The sequence below is a fragment of the Bufo bufo genome, chromosome 6 (assembly GCF_905171765.1).
Source record: "Bufo bufo chromosome 6, aBufBuf1.1, whole genome shotgun sequence".
NCBI lineage: Eukaryota > Metazoa > Chordata > Amphibia > Anura > Bufonidae > Bufo > Bufo bufo.
This window is the reverse complement of record NC_053394.1, coordinates 48,558,427-48,578,143: the sequence shown is the minus strand read 5'-3', so window position 1 is coordinate 48,578,143 and position 19,717 is coordinate 48,558,427. Positions and strand designations below refer to the sequence as shown.

The 19,717-nt window shown below is 43.8% G+C and overlaps 1 protein-coding gene across 18 annotated transcripts in view; it reads right to left on the bottom strand.

Moving 5' to 3' along the window:
• Positions 1-523: 523 nt before the first annotated feature.
• Positions 524-19,717, bottom strand: part of JAKMIP3 (Janus kinase and microtubule interacting protein 3) — a 114,526-nt gene continuing 95,332 nt past the window's right edge. For 16 of the 18 annotated variants that reach the window (XM_040435485.1, XM_040435486.1, XM_040435488.1 and 13 more), the window contains 3 exons: positions 8,888-9,091; positions 1,843-1,908; positions 524-574 (listed from right to left, as the gene is read on the bottom strand). In XM_040435485.1, the coding sequence (XP_040291419.1) occupies positions 524-574; positions 1,843-1,908; positions 8,888-9,091 (321 nt within the window). The remainder of the gene's footprint in view (positions 575-1,842; positions 1,909-8,887; positions 9,092-19,717) is intronic. The other 2 variants (XM_040435494.1, XM_040435503.1) reach the window with 1 other exon arrangement.

The following is a 19,717-nucleotide window of genomic DNA, read 5'->3' as shown; positions in this document are numbered from 1 at the left end:
ATGCTTCATAAAAAAATTGAACATGTCCTATTCATGTCCGTTTTACAGACAAGTATAGGACAGTTCTATAGGGAGCAGGACATTCTGTTCCGCAAAAAAAAAAGCAGAACACTCACCGTCGGTATCTGTGTTTTGCAGATCTGCAAGTTAAGGACCGCAAAACGGCAACGCCCGTGTGCATGAGCCCTTATATGTAGGAATGAATACAAGTTATAAATGTGTAGATGAAGCAACTTATATGAAAGTGATAAAGTAGATGGAGCTGAGGATAGACACCTCTACTCCACTGAGAACAGCTGACAATCGCACCATGGTTTAAGGCGTCTATGTCAGCATACTAGTAGGGTTGATCATGCTGACATAGGCTCTTTAAACCATGGTGCGCTTGTCATCTGAAATACTTAATCTGTCATACATGGTAATATTTGCACTTCACTTTTATTTTCATACTTTTATGTGTATTCTACTCACTCCAATATTCTAAGTCTTTTAGGACTCTTACCTTGTACAAAGTGCGTAAGATCTAAGACCATAATATAAAAGCTAAAGAAAAAAATAGAAACAAAAATAAAAACTGGAACAAAGGGGAAGAAAGAAAAGAGACACGTTAGTAATATATCTCAAGTAGATAATGAAGTTAGTTATGAGAGAATCAATCTCAATCTAAATGAATCAAATTAGCTATGAGATTCCCCAAAAATTTAGATTCTTGCGAATCTGAAAAATTTGTGATTTATTTCGGAGGAATCTTCAAAAATGGTGGCCACCAATTTACAAGTCAAAAGAAGAAAGCATTTACCACCAAAAAGAGATAATTTTTGGTAAATTCTAAAAACAAAAAAAATTCAACAGTGCAGTGTGTTATTAAAAATTATGTTTGTTACCACCAGCTCTTCTTTTTAGTAATGGGTGGGGGGGGGGGTCTCAACACCTGGAATTCTCTCCGATAATGGACATAAATAAAGCAAAGATGAACGTCAGTGTTCCTGGCAAATCTAGATCTTACTGTGCTTTCATTCAAAACACCAATCTGCCTCAAAGAAGATGAAAAATTGGCTTGAGAAAAGGGGTTGTGCATGAATGGGGGTGTTTTTGGCAAACCCTTCCCCACTTGGCCAGACTTGTTAAGAGAAGATTACTTACGTGCTTCCCGGTGCTGGCTTCCGCTCGTTCTCCTTCAGGCCTGCGATGCTCTGCTGGGCTCCCTCGATGTAACATCTGGCTTGACATCACCGCAGCCAATCACTGGCCACAGTGAAGACCGAATGCCCTTGCATCATGTGACCATTTGTCATGACGTAAAGGGGGCGGTCACCACCGCGGCCAGTGATTGACTGCGGCACTGTCAAACCGGATGTTTACAGCAAGGGAGCTCAGCGGAGGATCGCAGGCTGGGAGGAGTAGGAGCCAGCGCAGGGAAACGGGTACGTAATCTTCCCTTAACAGGTCCAGCCAAGTGGGGGAAGGTTTGCCAAGCCCTCTCCATTCGTGCACAACCCCTTTAAGACTGAAATGTCACATGGTGTTTTGGATGAAGGCACTAAAAATCCAGATTTAAGAAGAATTCTGACGTCCGTCTTTGATTTATTTGTGATGCCCTGGATTGAGCTAATCATATGGGATGGACTGTTGTACGTGATCCTGCTTTTTTTTATTACCTGCTTTTGTTTTATTGTTACAGAACGTCTGACATGTCTAAACTGTTTTTAAAGCAAATATTCTCTCGAACAAATTGGAAATTGTGAATTTTACCAAAAATATTTTATTTAGAATAATATGTGGCCCAATCACTAATTGCTCCATGGGAAATAATGATAGAGAAAGTTTATCTCGCAGCTTTACCTTTTCTTCTAATTCCTTTATTTGTCTCTTCTGAAATTCTAGTCGCTCCTCGAGCTCCTTTATTCTCTGAAAAACACACAGTGCAATAAAGTGAGGATCCTCTTCCGGTGGAAGATCTATTGAACCACACAGGTTGTATGTTAGATCTTCCATTGATTGCTATTATTTTTATAGCCTGAACATCATGCAGACATTTGGTTTGAAGGGCATCTGTCATCAGATTTGTACCTATGACACTGGCTGACCTGTTACTTGTGCGCTTGGCAGCTAAAGGCATCTGTATTGGTCCCATGTTCATATGTGCCCACATTGCTGAGAAAAATGATGTTTTAATTTATGCAAATGAGCCTCCAGGAGCAACGGGGCCGTTGTCATTACTCCTAGAGGCTCTGCTCTCTCTGCAACTGCCGCACCCTCTGCACTTTAATTGACAGGGCCAGGCAGTGTAGCCATCATCACACCTGGTCCATACTGCCTGGCCCTGTCAATCAAAGGGCAGAGGAAGCAGCGAAAGCAGAGCCTCTAGGTGCAATCGTAACACCCCTGTTGCACTTAGAGGCTCATCTGCATATATTAAAACATCATTTTTAATCAGCAATGTGAACACAGGTCAGCCAGTTTAATAGGTACAAATCTGTTGACAGATGCCTTTTTTTTAAAACTGTATCTCCCCGGAGATTCCTTTAAACAGATGTTACAAGATTGATAATAGTGAGATCATTACAATTTAAGGTCATATAATAGAGCAGTTTATTTTATAATTTACACACAAAAAAAGGATCTGCATTCAAATTATTTTTTTAACCTCTTCCACTGTTTTCTAAATTTGAATCTCTCTACTTCTAAGGCAGATAGTGATGCCTCAGAAAAAATATTCATTAATTAACATTACCCATATGTCTACTTTATGTTGGCCTAATTTTGGTAATGTAATTAAATTTTTTTAGGACGTTAGAAGGTTTATAATTTTAGAAGCAATTTTTTAAATTTGTAAGAAAAAATTCCAAAGTCAGCTTTTTAAGGACCAGTTCAGTTCTGAAGTAACTTTGTGGGGCTTACATAATATAACCAACCCATAAATTACCCCATTTTAGAAACGACACCCCTCAAACTATTCAAAACTGGTTTTAGAAATGTTGTTAACCCTTTAGGTATTCCATAGGAATTAAAGCAAAATAGAGGTGAAATTTCACTTTTTTTGCAGATTTTCCATTTTAATAATTTTTTTCCTGGAACACATCAAGGGTTAACAACAAAACAAAACTCAACATTTATTACCCTGATTTTGCAGAAACATCCCATATGTGGTCGTATACCGCTGTATGGGCACACGGCAGGGCACAGAAGGCAAGGAGCGCCATATGGTTTTTGGAGGGCAGATTTTGCCGGAATGGACTTTGGGCACCATGTTGCATTTGAAGAGGCCCTGAGGTATCCCCACAGTGAAAACCCCCAAAAAGTTACACCATTTTGTAAACTACACCACCCAAGGAATTTTTAAGGGGTGTAGTGAGCACTTCACTCAACAGGTATTTCATAGACTTACACTTGGGTGTGAAAATGAAAAATGTGAATTTTTTATTTTTACAAGAAAATGGTGCTTTAGGCCCAAACTTTCTTTTTCACAAAAGATAACAGGAGAATATCCCCCCCCCAATTTGCTACCCGCTTTCTCCTAAATACAGTAACACCCCAATTGTGGTCGTAAACTGTTATTTGGGGATACGCCAGGGCTCAGAAAGTAAGGAGTGGCATCTGGATTTTCTAACATGGAATTTTATGTCATGATTTTTAAGAGTGATAACTTTTTTTTATTTTTTGTTGAATGAGCTGCATGAGGGCTTATTTTGTGCGGGACAAGCTGTAGTTTTTATTGGCACCATTTTGGGGTGCATTTGGCTTTCTTGTTGTTTTTTATCTCATTGAGGTGAAGTCACAAAAAAAGCTGTTTGGTGTCTTTTTTTAAAAAAAATTTACACCGTTCACTTGATGGGGTGAATCATGTGATATTTTTATAGATCCAGTCATTACGGATGCAACGATACCAAATATGTCTCTTTTTTTATACTTTTACACAATAAAAACATTCTTAGAAAAAAAAATCATGTTTTTGTGTTGCCATTTTCTTAGAGCCATTTTTATGTCTATAGTCTTGTGTGGGGGCTTGTTTTTTGCAGGATGAGGTGACGTTTTTATTGCTACCATTTTGGGGTACATACGACTTTTTGATTAATTGATATTATGTTTTTTGTGAGGTGAGGTGACTAAAAAAAGCTGTTTTGGCATAATTTTTATTAGTTTTTTTACAACTTTCACTTTATGGGGTAGATCGTGTGATATTTTTGTAGAGCCAATTGTTACGGATGCAGCAATAGCAAATATGTCTATTTTTTTTTTTTTTTTTTTACATTTTACACAATAAGAGCATTTTTAGAAAAAAATTAATCACGTTTCTGTGTTGCAATTTTCATAGAGCCATATTTTTTTTTATTTTTCTGGCTATGGTCTTTGGGGGCTCATTATTTTCGGGATGAGGTGACGTTTTTATTGCTACCATTTTAGGGTACGTACAACTTTTTGATTGATTTATGTTTTTTGGGAGGTGAGCTCGCTAAAAAAATCTGTTTTTAGTTACATAGTTACATAGTTAATACGGTTGAAAAAGACAAACGTCCATCAAGTTCAACCAAGGGATAGGTAGGGATGTGAATCCCAGAAGGATGTGAGACTCAGATTTCTACACGTTTTCATAAGCATTTATGTTTTTTACTTTTAAGAATCCATCTGTTTTGGTGCAATGTTTATTTTTATTTTTACGGCGTTTACCCGATGGGGTAGATCATATGATATTATTTTAGAGCAGTTATACCAAATATGTCTCTTTTTTTCATATTTTTCTTCTATTTTTAACATTTTTTAAATAACGGATCTGGGGGGGGGGGGTGTAAGAAGGTACAAGCAATCATCGTGGATGATAGGTACGTGTGACCGAGGTTCCTGGCCTCGGTGGAGTAAGAGCCGGTTTTTATGTGTCAGCAGCAGTTGCTGTTTGACACCTTAATACTTAGGCCTCTTTCATACGGGCATAGCGTGTGAGGGCCGGATAGCATTTGGGTGCGTCGCGGGAAAATCATGTGATTTTGCCTGCGACTGGGGAGAGTTTTGTATCCGATTGCGTTGCGTTCTTCAGTTTTTTCAGCGCGAGTGTAATGTATTTTGCACGCGCGTGAGAAAAAACCGGCTTGTCTTCTTTCTTCTTCTTTAAGGACCTGGGAGAAAAGGACCTTTGGTGATGTCACTGAGCTCATCACATGGTCCATCCCCATGGTAATGGACCATGTGACGGACCGTGTGATGAGCACAGTGACGTCACCAAAGGTACTTTTCTCCTAGGTCCTCTAAGAAGAAGAAAGAAGACGAGCCGGGCTGCGCAAGTGGATGAGGTGAGTTTAATATATATATTTTTTATAACCCCTCCATCCCTAATTTACTTAGCATTCTGTATTAAGAATGCTATTATTTTCTCTTATAACCATGTTGTAAGGGAAAATAATAAAGATCGGGTCCCCATCCCGATCGTCACCTAGCAACCATGCATGAAAATCGCACCGCATCCACACTTGCTTTCGGATGCTTGCGATTTTCCCGCAGCCCTATTCACTTCTATGTGACCTGCGTTGTGTGAAAAAGGCACAATATAGAGCTTGCTGCGATTTTCACACAACGCACAAGTGATGCGTGAAAATCACCACTCATGTGCACAGCCCCATTGAAGTAAATGGGTCCAGATTTAGTGCGGGTGCAATGCGCTTACCTCACGCGTGGAGTTCTCGCCCGTGTGAAAGGGGCCTTAGTATAGCTATATAGCTGATCCGGGATGGCTCTTACTGGGAGTAGTCAAAGTGCTGGGTGGGTGACTACTCCCCATGTTCCAGGCCGGGTTTTGCCAGGCCTAAAAACCAGCCAGCACTGCCAGTTGAGGAGGATTACCTCAGTCTGACAGTGGAGCTGAGGAGGTGTGTGTACTGAGATCTGAGGCTTGTGCCGTACTGGAGGGCTGAGACCCATCTGTAAGGGAAACGAGCCCCCTAAAAGCCTGCTATGGACTGCTGAAGGCAGAACTGCCAACAAGGTGATTTTTGCTATGACGTTTTGTTTTTGCTTTTAGTGTGAATAAACACAGAAGTTTGATTTAAGAATTGGTAATTTGCCTCTGTACTGCGTCCGCACACCCTGTCTACCAGAGCAAATACCCACAGATTTGGGGGGAAAAAAATGAATGTGAAACTTTTTTATTTTTATTTTTCAAAACGCTTTATTTTTTATTTTTTATTTTACACTTCTTGTCCCCCCATAAGGTCATACAAGACCTCTAGGGGACATTTAACTTTTTTATTTTAACTATTGATTTCTCCTGTGACTGGGGCTGACATAGTAGCTCCAGTTACAGGGGAAATACACCCGCCCCAGAGAGGCTGTACAGCAAAATACAGCACTGTACATCCTCAGTGCAGGGCTGATTGTGGTCTATGGAAGATCCGACAGCTCCTGGCCACGACGGTCACATGATCACCGGGCCGGGACAGGAAGCGGCAGATCGCTTCCTCAGCTGCATACACAGTGCTGTGTATTCAGCGATCTAGAAGGCAGGGAGACACAGGAATGGTGTCTGCCTTCTCTCTGGGGTGTGCAAAAGGGGCTCTATTTCTGGAAAATTTACAAACAGACTTTTCTATCAGTCATTGGATTTTCTTTGAAACGTTTTAACTTTTGATGGAGCCAGAATTTTTTTTTTCTATCACTGCATTTTGAGAGCCAAAACATTTTACATTTTTTTGTCATCACAGCCATATGTGGTTTTGTTTGCTGTATATTTAAGTAGGGAACATATATTGTATTGTATATGTAATATACTGTATGTTTTACAGTATACAATGGTTTCTTCTGCTACAGTGATATCATCTATGTGTCTTTTTATAATATCTTTATGTTATTTTATTTGAACACTTTGGGGGTTATTTATTAAGACCGGCAATTTGTACTCTGGTTTTAATTCCCCAGTGCTGGCGGCAGATGCGCGTTTAAACTACACCAGCTCACTTGCTGGTGAGCATACAATATGGTAAATGAGATGTGACATCTGGCCCCCCCATGCCACGCCTCTTTTTTCTGCCACCTCGGAAAAGTGGCATGAGCGGGGAAAACGTGCAGATTTTGCCGCCCAAAAAGTAGCGTATTTTTCTTCATAAATAACCCTCTTTGTTGTTTTTTACAAATTTTTTTTTAATTCCCTCTAGAGGACATATAATCATTGATTGCTTTTATAGTACACTGCAATATTTTTTTAGATTTTTTATTTTACTCACTTAGGCCTCTTTCACACTTGCGTTGTCCGGATCCGGCGTGTACTCCACTTGCCGGAATTACACGCCGGATCCGGAAAAACGCAAGTGTACTGAAAGCATTTGAAGACGGAGCCGTCTTCAAAATGCGTTCAGTGTTACTATGGCACCCAGGACGCTATTAAAGTCCTGGTTGCCATAGTAGGAGCGGGGAGCGGGGGAGCGCTGTACTTACAGTCCGTGCGGCTCCCGGGGCGCTCCAGAATGACGTCAGGGCGCCCCATGCGCATGGATGACGTGTCCATGCGATCACGTCATCCATGAGCGTGGGGCGCCCTGACGTCACTCTGGAGCGCCCGGGGAGCCGCACGGACGGTAAGTATGCTGCTCCCCCGCTCCCCGCTACACTTTACCATGGCTGCCAGGACTTTAGCGTCCCGGCAGCCATGGTAACCACTCTGAAAAAGCTAAACGTCTGGTCCGGCAATGCGCCGAAACGACGTTTAGCTTAAGGCCGGATCCGGATCAATGCCTTTCAATGGGCATTAATTCCGGATCCGGCCTTGCGGCAAGTGTTCAGGATTTTTGGCCGGAGCAAAAAGCGCAGCATGCTGCGGTATTTTCTCCGGCCAAAAAACGTTCCGTTCCGGAACTGAAGGCATCCTGATGCATCCTGAACGGATTTCTCTCCATTCAGAATGCATTAGGATAAAACTGATCAGGATTCTTCCGGCATAGAGCCCCGACGACGGAACTCTATGCCGGAAGACAAGAACGCAGGTGTGAAAGAGCCCTTATATAGCACTGACATATTCCGCAGCACTGTACAGACATTATCTCTCGCTGTCCCCAGTGGGGTGCACAATCTAAGTTCCCTATCAATATGTCTTTGGAGTGTGGGAGGAAACCAGAGAACCCGTAGGAAACCCACACAAGCACAGGGAAAACATAGAAACTCTATGCAGATATTGTCCTTGGTCGGATTCGAACCCAAGACCCCAGTGCTGCACGGCACCAGTGCTACCCACTACCCGTTTCCATCTGCAGTATGTAAGAAGTGACACAGCTGGGATAAGTGTTATCTCCAATCCTGGTTGTTGCAGAAGGGTGTCAGCTGTAATGATATGCCCTTACATTTATGGCACTAGAGAATAAAGGGGTATTCCAGAATTTTACTATTGATGTCCTATCCTCAGCATAGGCCATCAATATCTGATCAGTGGTGGTCCGACACCTGTGCAGTATCTCCAGTGACATTAGTCAGCACAGGGCCGTCCGTTGGGTAGTGGTCGGAGCTAGTTACTGCAGCGCTGCTTCCATTGAAGTGAATGGGAGCTGCAGTAACCAGCTCTGACCACTACAATATGGACACAGCTGAGGATAAGCCATCAATAATAAATTCCTGGAATACCCCTTTAAGGACATAGCACTAGCTCTGGAAATGTATGGCACATGGAGATTTAAAGTCTAGGAGCTTTGTTATTGCCTAGCCTTGACTGACTGTACTGATTGCAAATGCACAGCCCTGATAGAAGTTGCTGGCGACTCTCTATTGTTAATTTTTTTGTTTTAGAACATTGGACAGTTTACCAGACTGTAGGGCTTCCATTGAGTAAAATCCCTTGGGTGCCTGCACCTGCTCTTCCTATTGTATGTTAATTCTGCAGCTACTTATCATATGATTATTATGGACAGTGTTGTACCTGCTGTGCATGTTGAATTATCTCCATTCGTTCCCGCAGGATTTGTGCGTCTCTTTCTCGGAGCTCGCTCATGACCTGTCGTTTCCACTGTTCCACTGCAAACTTCAGCTTATCCTGTTCTTCCTCTGAAAGAAGCTGAGACATCTTGGCTCCAGACTCTTGCTGCAAGGCGTCAAATAACATGGCTTCTAGCTCCAAGATGTGCTAAGTAAAGACCAAAACCTTCCTTTAGTTTCCTTGACGGCATACATGAATGATATAATTCACTATTTTAACCCTTAGAGGACCCTGCGATTTTCCATTTTTGCGGTTTGGTTTTTCACTCCCCGCCTTCCCATAGTCCTAACTTTTTTATTTTTCCGTTCACATAGCCTCATGAGGACTTACTTTTTCTGCTGGGCAAGTTGTACTTTCTAATGCTTCCATCTACGATTGCATACCATGTAGTGGGAAGCGTAAAAAAAAATCCAAATGGGGTAGATTTGCGGAAAAAAACACAATTCTGACAAAGTTGTTTTTTTTTTACACTGTACACTATGTGGTGAAATTGACCTCTTATCTTCATTCTCCAGGTCAGTACGGTTACAACGATACCATACTTGTATAATTTTTCTTGCGTTTTACCGTATTTTTCACCCCATAAGACGCCCCTGCGTCTTATGGGGCGAATACTAATGAGCGCTTCCATTATGGAAGCGCTCATTAGTACCGGAGGACCAGGAAACGGAGAAGGCTTTGTACTCACCGCTTCCTGGTCCTGGGCTGTCGGCTGTGAAGGCTGTGCACAGCTTGAGGGCACTCTGTGACCTCACGCTGTGCACGTCAGATCACAGCACAACCGACAGCAGGAGGAAGATGATCGCGGGCGGTGAGGAGCAGCGGCGTCCAGATGGCACTATGATACTGGCACATGGGGGGGTGGGTGGGAAGGAGAGAGGCACTTGATACTGGCACATTTGGAGGGGGGGATATGGCACTATGATACTGGCACATGTGGGGGGGGGAGTTGGCACTATGATACTGGCACATGGGGGGGTGGGTGGGAAGGAGAGAGGCACTTGGTACTGGTACATTGGGGGGGGGGAGATGGCACTATGATACTGGCACATGGTGGGTGGGTGGGAAGGAGAGAGGCACTTGATACTGACACATTTAGAGGGGGGAGATGGCACTATGATACTGGCACATGTGGGGGGGGGGAAGGAGAGAGGCACTTAATACTGGCACATTGGGGGGGAGATGGCACTATGATACTGGCACATTGGGGGGGGGGGAGATGGCACTATGATACTGGGACATGGGGGGGAGGACTGAGGCAGTTGATACTGGCACATGGGGGAATTTGGCACTATGATACTGGCACATGGTGGGTGGGTGGGCGGGAAGGAGAGAGGCACTTGATAATGGCACATTTGGAGGGGGGAGATGGCACTATGATATTGACACATGTGGGGGGGGGGGAAAGGAGAGAGGCACTTAATACTGGCACATGGGGGGGGGGAGATGGCACTATGATACTGGCACATGGAGTGGGTGGGTGGGAAGGAGAGAGGCACTTGATACTGGCACATTGGGGGCGGGGAGATGGCACTATGATACTGGCACATTGGGGGGAGATGGCACTATGATATTGGCACATGTGGGGGGAGGAGAGAGGCACTTAATACTGACACATGGGGGGGAGATGGCACTATGATACTGGCACATGGATCGGGTGGGTGGTAAGGAGAGAGGCACTTGATACTGGCACATTGGGGGGGGAGATGGCACTATGATACTGGCACATTGGGGGGGAGATGGCACTATGATACTGGCACAGGGGGGAGGAAAGAGGCACTTGATACTGGCACTTTTTTTAGGGGGGGGGACGAGATGGCACTATGATACTGGGACATGGGGGGAGGAGAGAGGCACTTGATACTGGCACATGGGGGGGTTTGGTACTTGATACTGGCACATGGGGGGGTTTGGTACTTGATACTGGCACATTGGGGGGAGATGGCACTATGATACTGGGACATGTGGGGGGGCATCTATGGGGACACTTACTGGCACATTATTGGGGGGCATTATGGGGGTCCCTTTTTACTGGCACATTATTGGGGGGCACTATGGGGGCATCTACTAAGGCCACAAATAAGGGATATTTTATATGGGGGGCTCTGTGTGGTACTAGTATTATCAGGGGGTTTATCTGTTTCTGCAGTATTATATTGGGGAGCACAGCGGCACAGTATTGGGGGTAGTAGGATGATTTGTCCAAAAGATGCGAGAATGATGGAAAAGTAGTAAACTAAGATTTTTTTTGTCAAACTGCAGAGACGAAAAATGGCTGAAAATTGATGGTCTGATCTGAAGGTCTGAAAGGAGAAGATGAGGAAAGAGAACATCTACGTCAAAGAGACTTCACTGGATGTAAGAGGTATGTGCGCTGTATTACCCTGTATTTCCAAAATTTGTAAAAAAAAGGACTCTTTATTTTTTCATATTAAAAGAATATTGAGTTTGGATCACTTTGTTTCTTACACCGTTCACACAATTCTTAAGTACAGGATTCGTAGGATTCGAGATTCGAAAGATTCGAGAGATTCGAGAACCTTTTCGGATTCGGATTCTAAAAAAAATTTGATTCATCCCACCTCTACTTTAAAGTACAGTTCTTTGATTATTCTTAGTTCTGACCCAATTTGATGGGATAATGGTCTACTGTAGTGTTTCCCTACCAGGATGCCTCTAGCTGTTGCAAAACTACATTTCCCAGCATACCCTGACAGCCAAACGCTGTCTGGGCATGCTGAGAGTTGTAGTTTTGCAACAGCTGGAGGCATCCTGGTTGGGAAAAGCTGGTCTACTGTGATAATATGAACAATGGGGGTTCTACAAAAGAGCTATCGTGGGGCAAAGTTCATATTCGTGTTTACACACGTGTTTTAAAATGAATGCTTTCCCCTTTTATAAACAAGTAAATAATGACGCAAAGCTGTGGGGCTGGTGTGCAACTTTTTCCAGGGCTGGTTTTTATCCCTAGTCCGGCCCTGGCGTCCAGGAGCAGGAGAGGTAAGTGTTTTTTTATTTTATTAAACATGGGGCTGCTGGAGGCATAATGGGGGCTGCTGGAGGCATAATGGGGGCATAAGGCATAAGGGCTGATTATGGGGGCTGATGAGAGGCATAAGGGCTGAATATGGGGGGTGATGAGAGGCATGGGGCTGTTATCAGAGGTCTGATTGGGAGTCATTTACATTGGGGTTTGAGCTGAGGTCTTATTGGGGGTCTGATTTGAGGTCTTATTGGGGTCTTAACATTGGGGGTCTGATTGGGGCTGTCAGCTGAGGTCTGATTAACATTGGTGGTCTGACCTAAGGTGTAATGAAAAATATTTTTTCCTTATTGTCCTCCTCTAAAACCTAGGTGCGTCTTATAGGGCGAAAAATACGGTAATATTGAAGAGAAAATTAAAACCTTTGAGAAAAAAACATTTTATCACAATATTCTGACTCCTATAAATTTTTTGTATTTATGTGTATGGGGTTGTGTGAGAGCTCATTTTTTGCAGGGCGATCTGTACTTTTCAGTGATACCAATAAGAAGTGTGTGACTTTTTTGATCACTTTTTATAAAAAACAAATATTGGGTAGTTGAAGTGACAAAAAATGGCAAATTGGCTGTTTTTATTTTTTTCTTGTTACGCCATTTGCCGCATGCCATTAACCACCTCCGGACCGCTGTACGCACAGACGCGTCCTGGAGGTGGTTGTTTCATTCCTCCTGGACGCGCATGCGCATCGCGGGCCGGCAAAAGTTAAAGGACTATTGCATCAGCAACCTGCCAGCCAATGATCGTCGCTGGCACGTTGCTGATTTTTAAAAAATCGAATCACAAGCCAGATAACAGATCATATTAGTAAATATGATCTGTTATATGGCTTCTCTGCTTCTCTGCTGGTCCTTTTCGTCGGTTGGATCCAGCAGAGGAGCAGACATCACTGTGAGTACACACAAAACACTACTCTTAGCCCCTGATCACCATCCATCACCCCCATCATCCAAATTAACCCCTTGATCGCCCCCTGTCAATCACTTAGTGAAAGACAAAAAGTGATCAGTGTAAACTGACACTTTTTTTTTTCACTAGTATTGGCTGTTAGGTTTTAGGATAGTTTAGGCCCCTTGGTTAGGTAGTTTAGGGATCAGTTAGCGCCCAGCCCACCGCACCGCAGTCACTTTTATTCGCTGTTTAGCGTATCGCTAATCAGCATTTGTACTTTTATAGTATCTGTAAGTGATCAAAACTGATCACGGTCAGATCTATAATAGTATTAGTGTCACCTTAGCTCGCCCTCCACCCAAAACGCAGTGTTTGCCCGATCAGGCCTGATCGGTCGCCCACACGTGCGTTCACCCACGCCCGCCCCACCGCAGTGACAAAAAAATTTTTTTTTTTGATCACTGCACATTCACTTTACACGCTCTGCGGCGATAAAAAAATCAGTTTTGATATTTTTTATCAACCGCAGCAGCCTCCGGTACTTCGCTAGCCTCCCCTTTGTAAGACAGGCTTGCTTTTTTTCTTGGGTAGTCTCAGGGAATACCCCTAAATTTAGTAGTCCAAAATGTCAAACAGGGGGTATTCTTCTGAAGAGGCCTACAGGATTCTGACCCAGTCGGATGAGGAATGGGAACCCTCATCTGACGAATCTAGCGGGTCAGAATATGAACCTGTAGAAAGCAGTGGCTCTCTGACCCAAAGTTCGGACGAGGAGGTGGAGGTCCCTGGCAGCACCAGGCGTACCCGGCCCCGTGTCGCTAGACCACAGGTTGTGCAGGATCCGTTTCAAGAGCAGCAGAGTGGGGCTGTCGCTGCCGGATCACGTGGTGAGGCATACACCAGCAGCGCAGTCCTCCCTGGACCTAGTACCAGCACTGCCGTACAACATGGTGAAGTAGCGAGCACCAGAAGGGCAGTTGAAGCTGGTACGGTGGCACGTGCACTAGTTACCCCGTCGCAGCCACCGCACAGACAGGCCCGTAGACCCCCTAGAGTCCCTGAGGTGCTGGCAAACCCTGATTGGCAGTCACCAACTTCAGCCGCACCATTAGTTCCCCCCTTTCACCGCCCAGTCTGGAGTTCGGGTTGAGACGGCTCAGATCAGTACGGCCCTGGGATTTTTTGAGCTGTTCTTGACTGCGGAGCTCTTGGACTTAGTCGTGGCAGAGACAAACCGGTATGCCACACAATTTATAACCGCAAACCCGGGAAGCTTTTATGCCCAGCCTTTCCGGTGGAAACCAGTCCAAGTTTCCGAACTTAAAATTTTTCTGGGCCTTCTCCTCAACATGGGTCTAACCAAAAAGCATGAATTGCGGTCATATTGGTCCACGAACCCGATTCATCACATGCCCATGTTCTCTGCTGCTATGTCCAGGGCACGATTTGAGGCCATCCTCCGTTTCCTGCACTTTAGCGACAACACCACCTCCCGTCCCAGAGGCCACCCAGCTTTTGACCGGCTCCACAAAATTCGGCCCCTCATAGACCATTTCAACCAGAAATTTGCAGATTTGTATACCCCTGAGCAAAACATCTGCGTAGACGAGTCCCTAATACATTTTACCGGGCGCCTTGGCTTCAAACAATACATCCCAAGCAAGCGTGCCCGGTATGGGGTCAAATTGTATAAGCTCTGTGAAAGGGCCACAGGCTATACCCACAAATTTCGGATCTATGAGGGAAAAGATCAGACCCTGGAGCCGGTCGGTTGCCCTGACTACCTGGGGAGCAGTGGGAAGACAGTCTGGGACTTGGTGTCACCCTTATTCGGCAAGGGGTACCATCTTTATGTGGACAATTTTTACACAAGTGTGGCCCTCTTTAGGCATTTGTTTATAGAACGGATTTGCGCCTGTGGCACCGCGCGAACTAGTCGCGTGGGCTTCCCCCAACGGCTTGTAACCACCCGTCTTGCAAGGGGGGAGAGGGCTGCCTTGTGTAACGAAGAACTGCTCGCGGTGAAATGGAGAGACAAGCGTGACGTTTACATGCTCTCCTCCATTCACGCAGACACGACAATCCAAATTGAAAGGGCAACCCGTGTCATTGAAAAGCCCCTCTGTGTCCACGACTATAATGCGCTCATGGGAGGGGTGGACTTCAATGACCAGATGCTGGCTCCCTATTTAGTTTCCTGCAGAACCAGACGCTGGTATAAGAAGGTGTCTGTATATTTAATTCAATTGGCGCTGTATAATAGTTTTGTTCTCTACAGTAAGGCTGGGAGAACACGATCCTTCCTCAAATTCCAGGAAGAGATCATCGAGAACCTCCTTTATCCAGGAGGTTCCGTGGCCCCATCCACCAGTGTAGTTAGCCGTCTACACGAGCGACATTTCCCCAGTGTCGTTGCTGGTACCTCAACCCAACCGCCACCCCGAAAAAAATGTCGCGTCTGTAGCAGGAGTGGAATAAGGCGTGACACCCGCTATTTCTGTCCTGACTGTCCGGACCACCCTGCCCTATGCTTAGGAGAGTGTTTCCGGAAGTACCACACACAGGTACACCTAGCATAGGGATCACATCTCACCAGGACAGGCACACAGGGCTATTAGGGCCCTTTCTCTCACAGCTGCTGCAAACCTCTCCTTTCACCCGGGATAAAGTGCAAAACGTACTTCGCCACATCTTTGGGCGATTTGCGCTTTGCACATTGTCCCATGGGGAAGGAGAGGTTTGTTCTATAAAGGTAAAAACAAACAAAAAAAAAAAAAACACCAGTAAGCAAAAAGGTTAATGTTTAGTTCAAAAAGTTAAAGTTAATATGTTCTCTTCCAAAGTTAATAAAATTATTGTGTTGCGGCCTGGTTTTTTCTTTTTTTTTTTTTTACCTTCCAGGTGGACCAACCGATCGACTAGCTGCAGCACTGATGTGCATTCGGACAGAAGCATTGCGCTGCTGTCAGATTACACACAAGTCGGTGTATGCGGCGCTGCAAGACGAGATTTCTCCTCTGCAGTAAAAGATACGTTTGCCGAGGCATATGAGCTGAGGAGGTGGCGGTGTTCCTATGCTTTGGCAAACACTTTGTATATATAAAAAAAAAAAAATCCCGGCAAGGATTTATTCATCCACATCGATTGATGTGAATGGAGAAATCTGGTTTGCCAGGGCATACGAGCTAAGTGGGTATGGATGTTGGGCGGAGCTCCTATGTCCTGGCAGACGCCTTTCCCCTCCTTTTTCTTTTTCTGGCAGAGATTTTTTCATCCACATTGATCGATGCGAATGAAGAAATCTGTGCCGTTCATTTTTTTCTTTCAGCCCAGAGGCTGAACGGAAAAAAAAAATCTCATTACCCGTATGCTCAATATAAGGAGAATAGCAGAAACTCCTAATGCTGACCATACATGTAATGATTGCGGAGACCCTCAAATGCCAGGGCAGTACAAACACCCCACAAATAACACCATTTTGGAAAGAAGACACCCCAAGGTATTCGCTGAGGGGCTTATTGAGTCCATGAAAGATTGAAATTTTTGTCCCAAGTTAGCGGAAAGGGAGACTTTGTGAGAAAAAAAATCAAAAAAATCAATTTCCGCTAACTTGTGCCCAAATTTTATTTTTTCTATGAACTCGCCATGCCCCTCATTGAATACCTTGGGGTGTCTTCTTTCCAAAATAGGGTCACATGTGGGGTATATATACTGCCCTGGCATTTTAGGGGCCCCAAAGCGTGAGAAGAAGTCTGGTATCCAAATGTCTAAAAATGCCTTCCTAAAAGGAATTTGGGCCCCTTTGCCCACCTAGGCTGCAAAAAAGTGTCACACATGTGGTATCTCCGTATTCAGGAGAAGTTGTAGAATGTGTTTTGGGGTGTCATTTTGCATATACCCATGCTGGGTGAGATAAATATCTTGGTCAAATGCCAACTTTGTATAAAAAAATGGGAAAAGTTGTCTTTTGCCAAGATATTTCTCTCACCCAGCATGGGTATATGTAAAATGACACCCCAAAACACATTCCCCAACTTCTCCTGAATACGGCGATACCACATGTGTGACACTTTTTTGCAGCCTAGGTGGGCAAAGGGGCCCATATTCCAAAGAGCACCTTTCGGATTTCACTGGTCAGTTTTTACAGAATTTGATTTCAAACTCCTTACCACACATTTGGGCCCCTAGAATGCCAGGGCAGTATAACTACCCCACAAGTGACCCCATTTTGGAAAGAAGAGACTCCAAGGTATTTCGTGATGGGCATAGTGAGTTCATAAAACTTTTTATTTTTTGTCACAAGTTAGTGGAATATGAGACTTTGTAAGAAAAAAAAAATAAAAAATCATCATTTTCCGCTAACTTGTGACAAAAAATAAAAAGTTCTATGAACTCACTATGCCCATCAGCGAATACCTTAGGGTGTGTACTTTCCGAAATGGGGTCATTTGTGGGGTGTTTGTACTGTCTGGGCATTGTAGAACCTCAGGAAACATGACAGGTGCTCAGAAAGTCAGAGCTGCTTCAAAAAGCGGAAATTCACATTTTTGTACCATAGTTTCTAAACGCTATAACTTTTACCCAAACCATTTTTTTTTTACTCAAACATTTTTTTTTATCAAAGACATGTAGAACAATAAATTTAGAGCAAAATTTATATATGGATCTCGTTTTTTTTTGCAAAATTTTACAACTGAAAGTGAAAAATGTCATTTTTTTGCAAAAAAATCGTTAAATTTCGATTAATAACAAAAAAAGTAAAAATGTCAGCAGCAATGAAATACCACCAAACGAAAGCTCTATTAGTGAGAAGAAAAGGAGGTAAAATTCATTTGGGTGGTAAGTTGCATGACCGAGCAATAAACGGTGAAAGTAGTGTAGGTCAGAAGTGTAAAAAGTGGCCTGGTCTTTCAGGGTGTTTAAGCACTGGGGGCTGAGGTGGTTAATATTGTTATATTTTATTGTATGGGCATTTTTGCACTCAGCGATGCCCATGATGTTTATTATTTTATTGGTTAAGTATTTTTATTTTAAGCAAAGGGGGGTGATTTTAACTTTTATATTTATTTTTTTTATTTGTAAAAACTATTTTTTTTTACTTTTTTAGTCACCGTGGGTGACTATAGCTGACAATGATTAGATTGCCCATTTTGTTCATTGATGGCTATATAGCCATCATTGAACACTTAAATTTCGATATAACAATACAGTGCTGCCACCTAGTGGCCTGTATTGGTATATTCATCTAATAGACTTTGAAGCCTGCTTGAGGCTTCGGTCTATTAGAGCAATGGTAACAGGTTCCCCGAACATAGCTGGGGAACGTTATTACCGGAGAGGAAGTGTGAGGCTTCCGCTTCCGGACTGCTCTGATGCCGTGGTCAAATTTGACTACGGCATCTGTAGGCTGATCGCATACATGTGCACCAGGTGTCTACTATTTTAAATAGCAGAAACCTGGCGGCTATGTCGCCCACTGCACATGCGAGCGGGCACCATGTTTAAAGACCGGACTTCTGCCGTACATGTACGGTGGAGGTCCTGAAGGAGTTAAAGTGTTGGTTGGCTGACCACTTGCCAGTGTTTGAGGCATTTAAATCCTATGTAAAATGTTGTTGTTTTCCACTATGACTGAAAGTTACCTCTCCTCAAAAAGGAAGAAAACTATCCCTATAATGCTACCTATGGGTAATACCTTTAGAGGAGTCTATGGTTTGGCCAAAATGTTCCTAGGCTCAGATCTCACTTACTACCTCCTTACTATCCAGAGTTCCACAATGTCTATCTGCTATATCCTTCTTCTTCTCCTCTTGTTTTCTAAAACTTAACATGGAGGAAATGGAATTTATTATTTTTCCACCATATCTCTCAGCCTCCAACAGACATATCTATCACAGTCAAAGGCTGCATGCTCTTCCTGGTCCCACAAGTTCACTGCTTTGAAGTAACCTTTGTTTGATTCTGCTTGGTCCTTCAAATCACACATCCAAGCCCTTCCACCTTGAACTCAATAATATCCCTCGGATCTGCACATTTCTCAACTGGGAGTCTGCAAAAATGCTTGTACATGCCCTCATCATCTCCCGCCTATATTACTGTAACATCCTTCTCTGCAGCCTTCCCAATAGCAGTCTCTCACCCCTCCAATCTACCTTTAACTCTGCTGCCCACTAATCCACCGCTCCCCCGTTACTCATCTGTCTCTTCTCTCTGCCAGTACCTTCACTGGCTTCCCGTTACCCGGAGAATCCAGCACAAAACACTAACTATGACATACAAGACTGTCCACAACCTGTGCCCTGCATACATCTGTGACCTGATATTCCAGTTCTGTCCCACACATAATCTCTGACGCTTACAAGACCTACTCCTTTATTCTCCTCTTATCTCCTCTTCCCACAATCGCCTCCAAAAATTTTTTCGTGCATCCCCCATGCTCTTGAACTCTCCCCCCAAAAATATTAGACTGTCAACTACTGTGGAAATCTCCAAAAGAAATCTGAAAACCTACCTCTTCAAACAAGTCTACAACCAGTGGCCCTGCTGCTATACCACCTTGACCAGCTTTACCCTCATCTACTGTGTCCTTCCTCTATACCTTGTAGATTGTAAGCCCACGCAGGCAGAGTCCTCTCTCCTTCTGTACTAGTTTGTAACTTGTCTTGTTCATTTTTATTGTATTTGTTTTGCTTTATGTATGCACACCCCTTATCATATGTACAGCACCATGGAATAAATGTTGCTTTAATAATAAATTATAGTAATGGGTTGGTCACTAACTTTAATGGGTCATGCACTGATTTACAGTACCTATAGGTGGCATTTCCTTCTGGAGAAGAGAG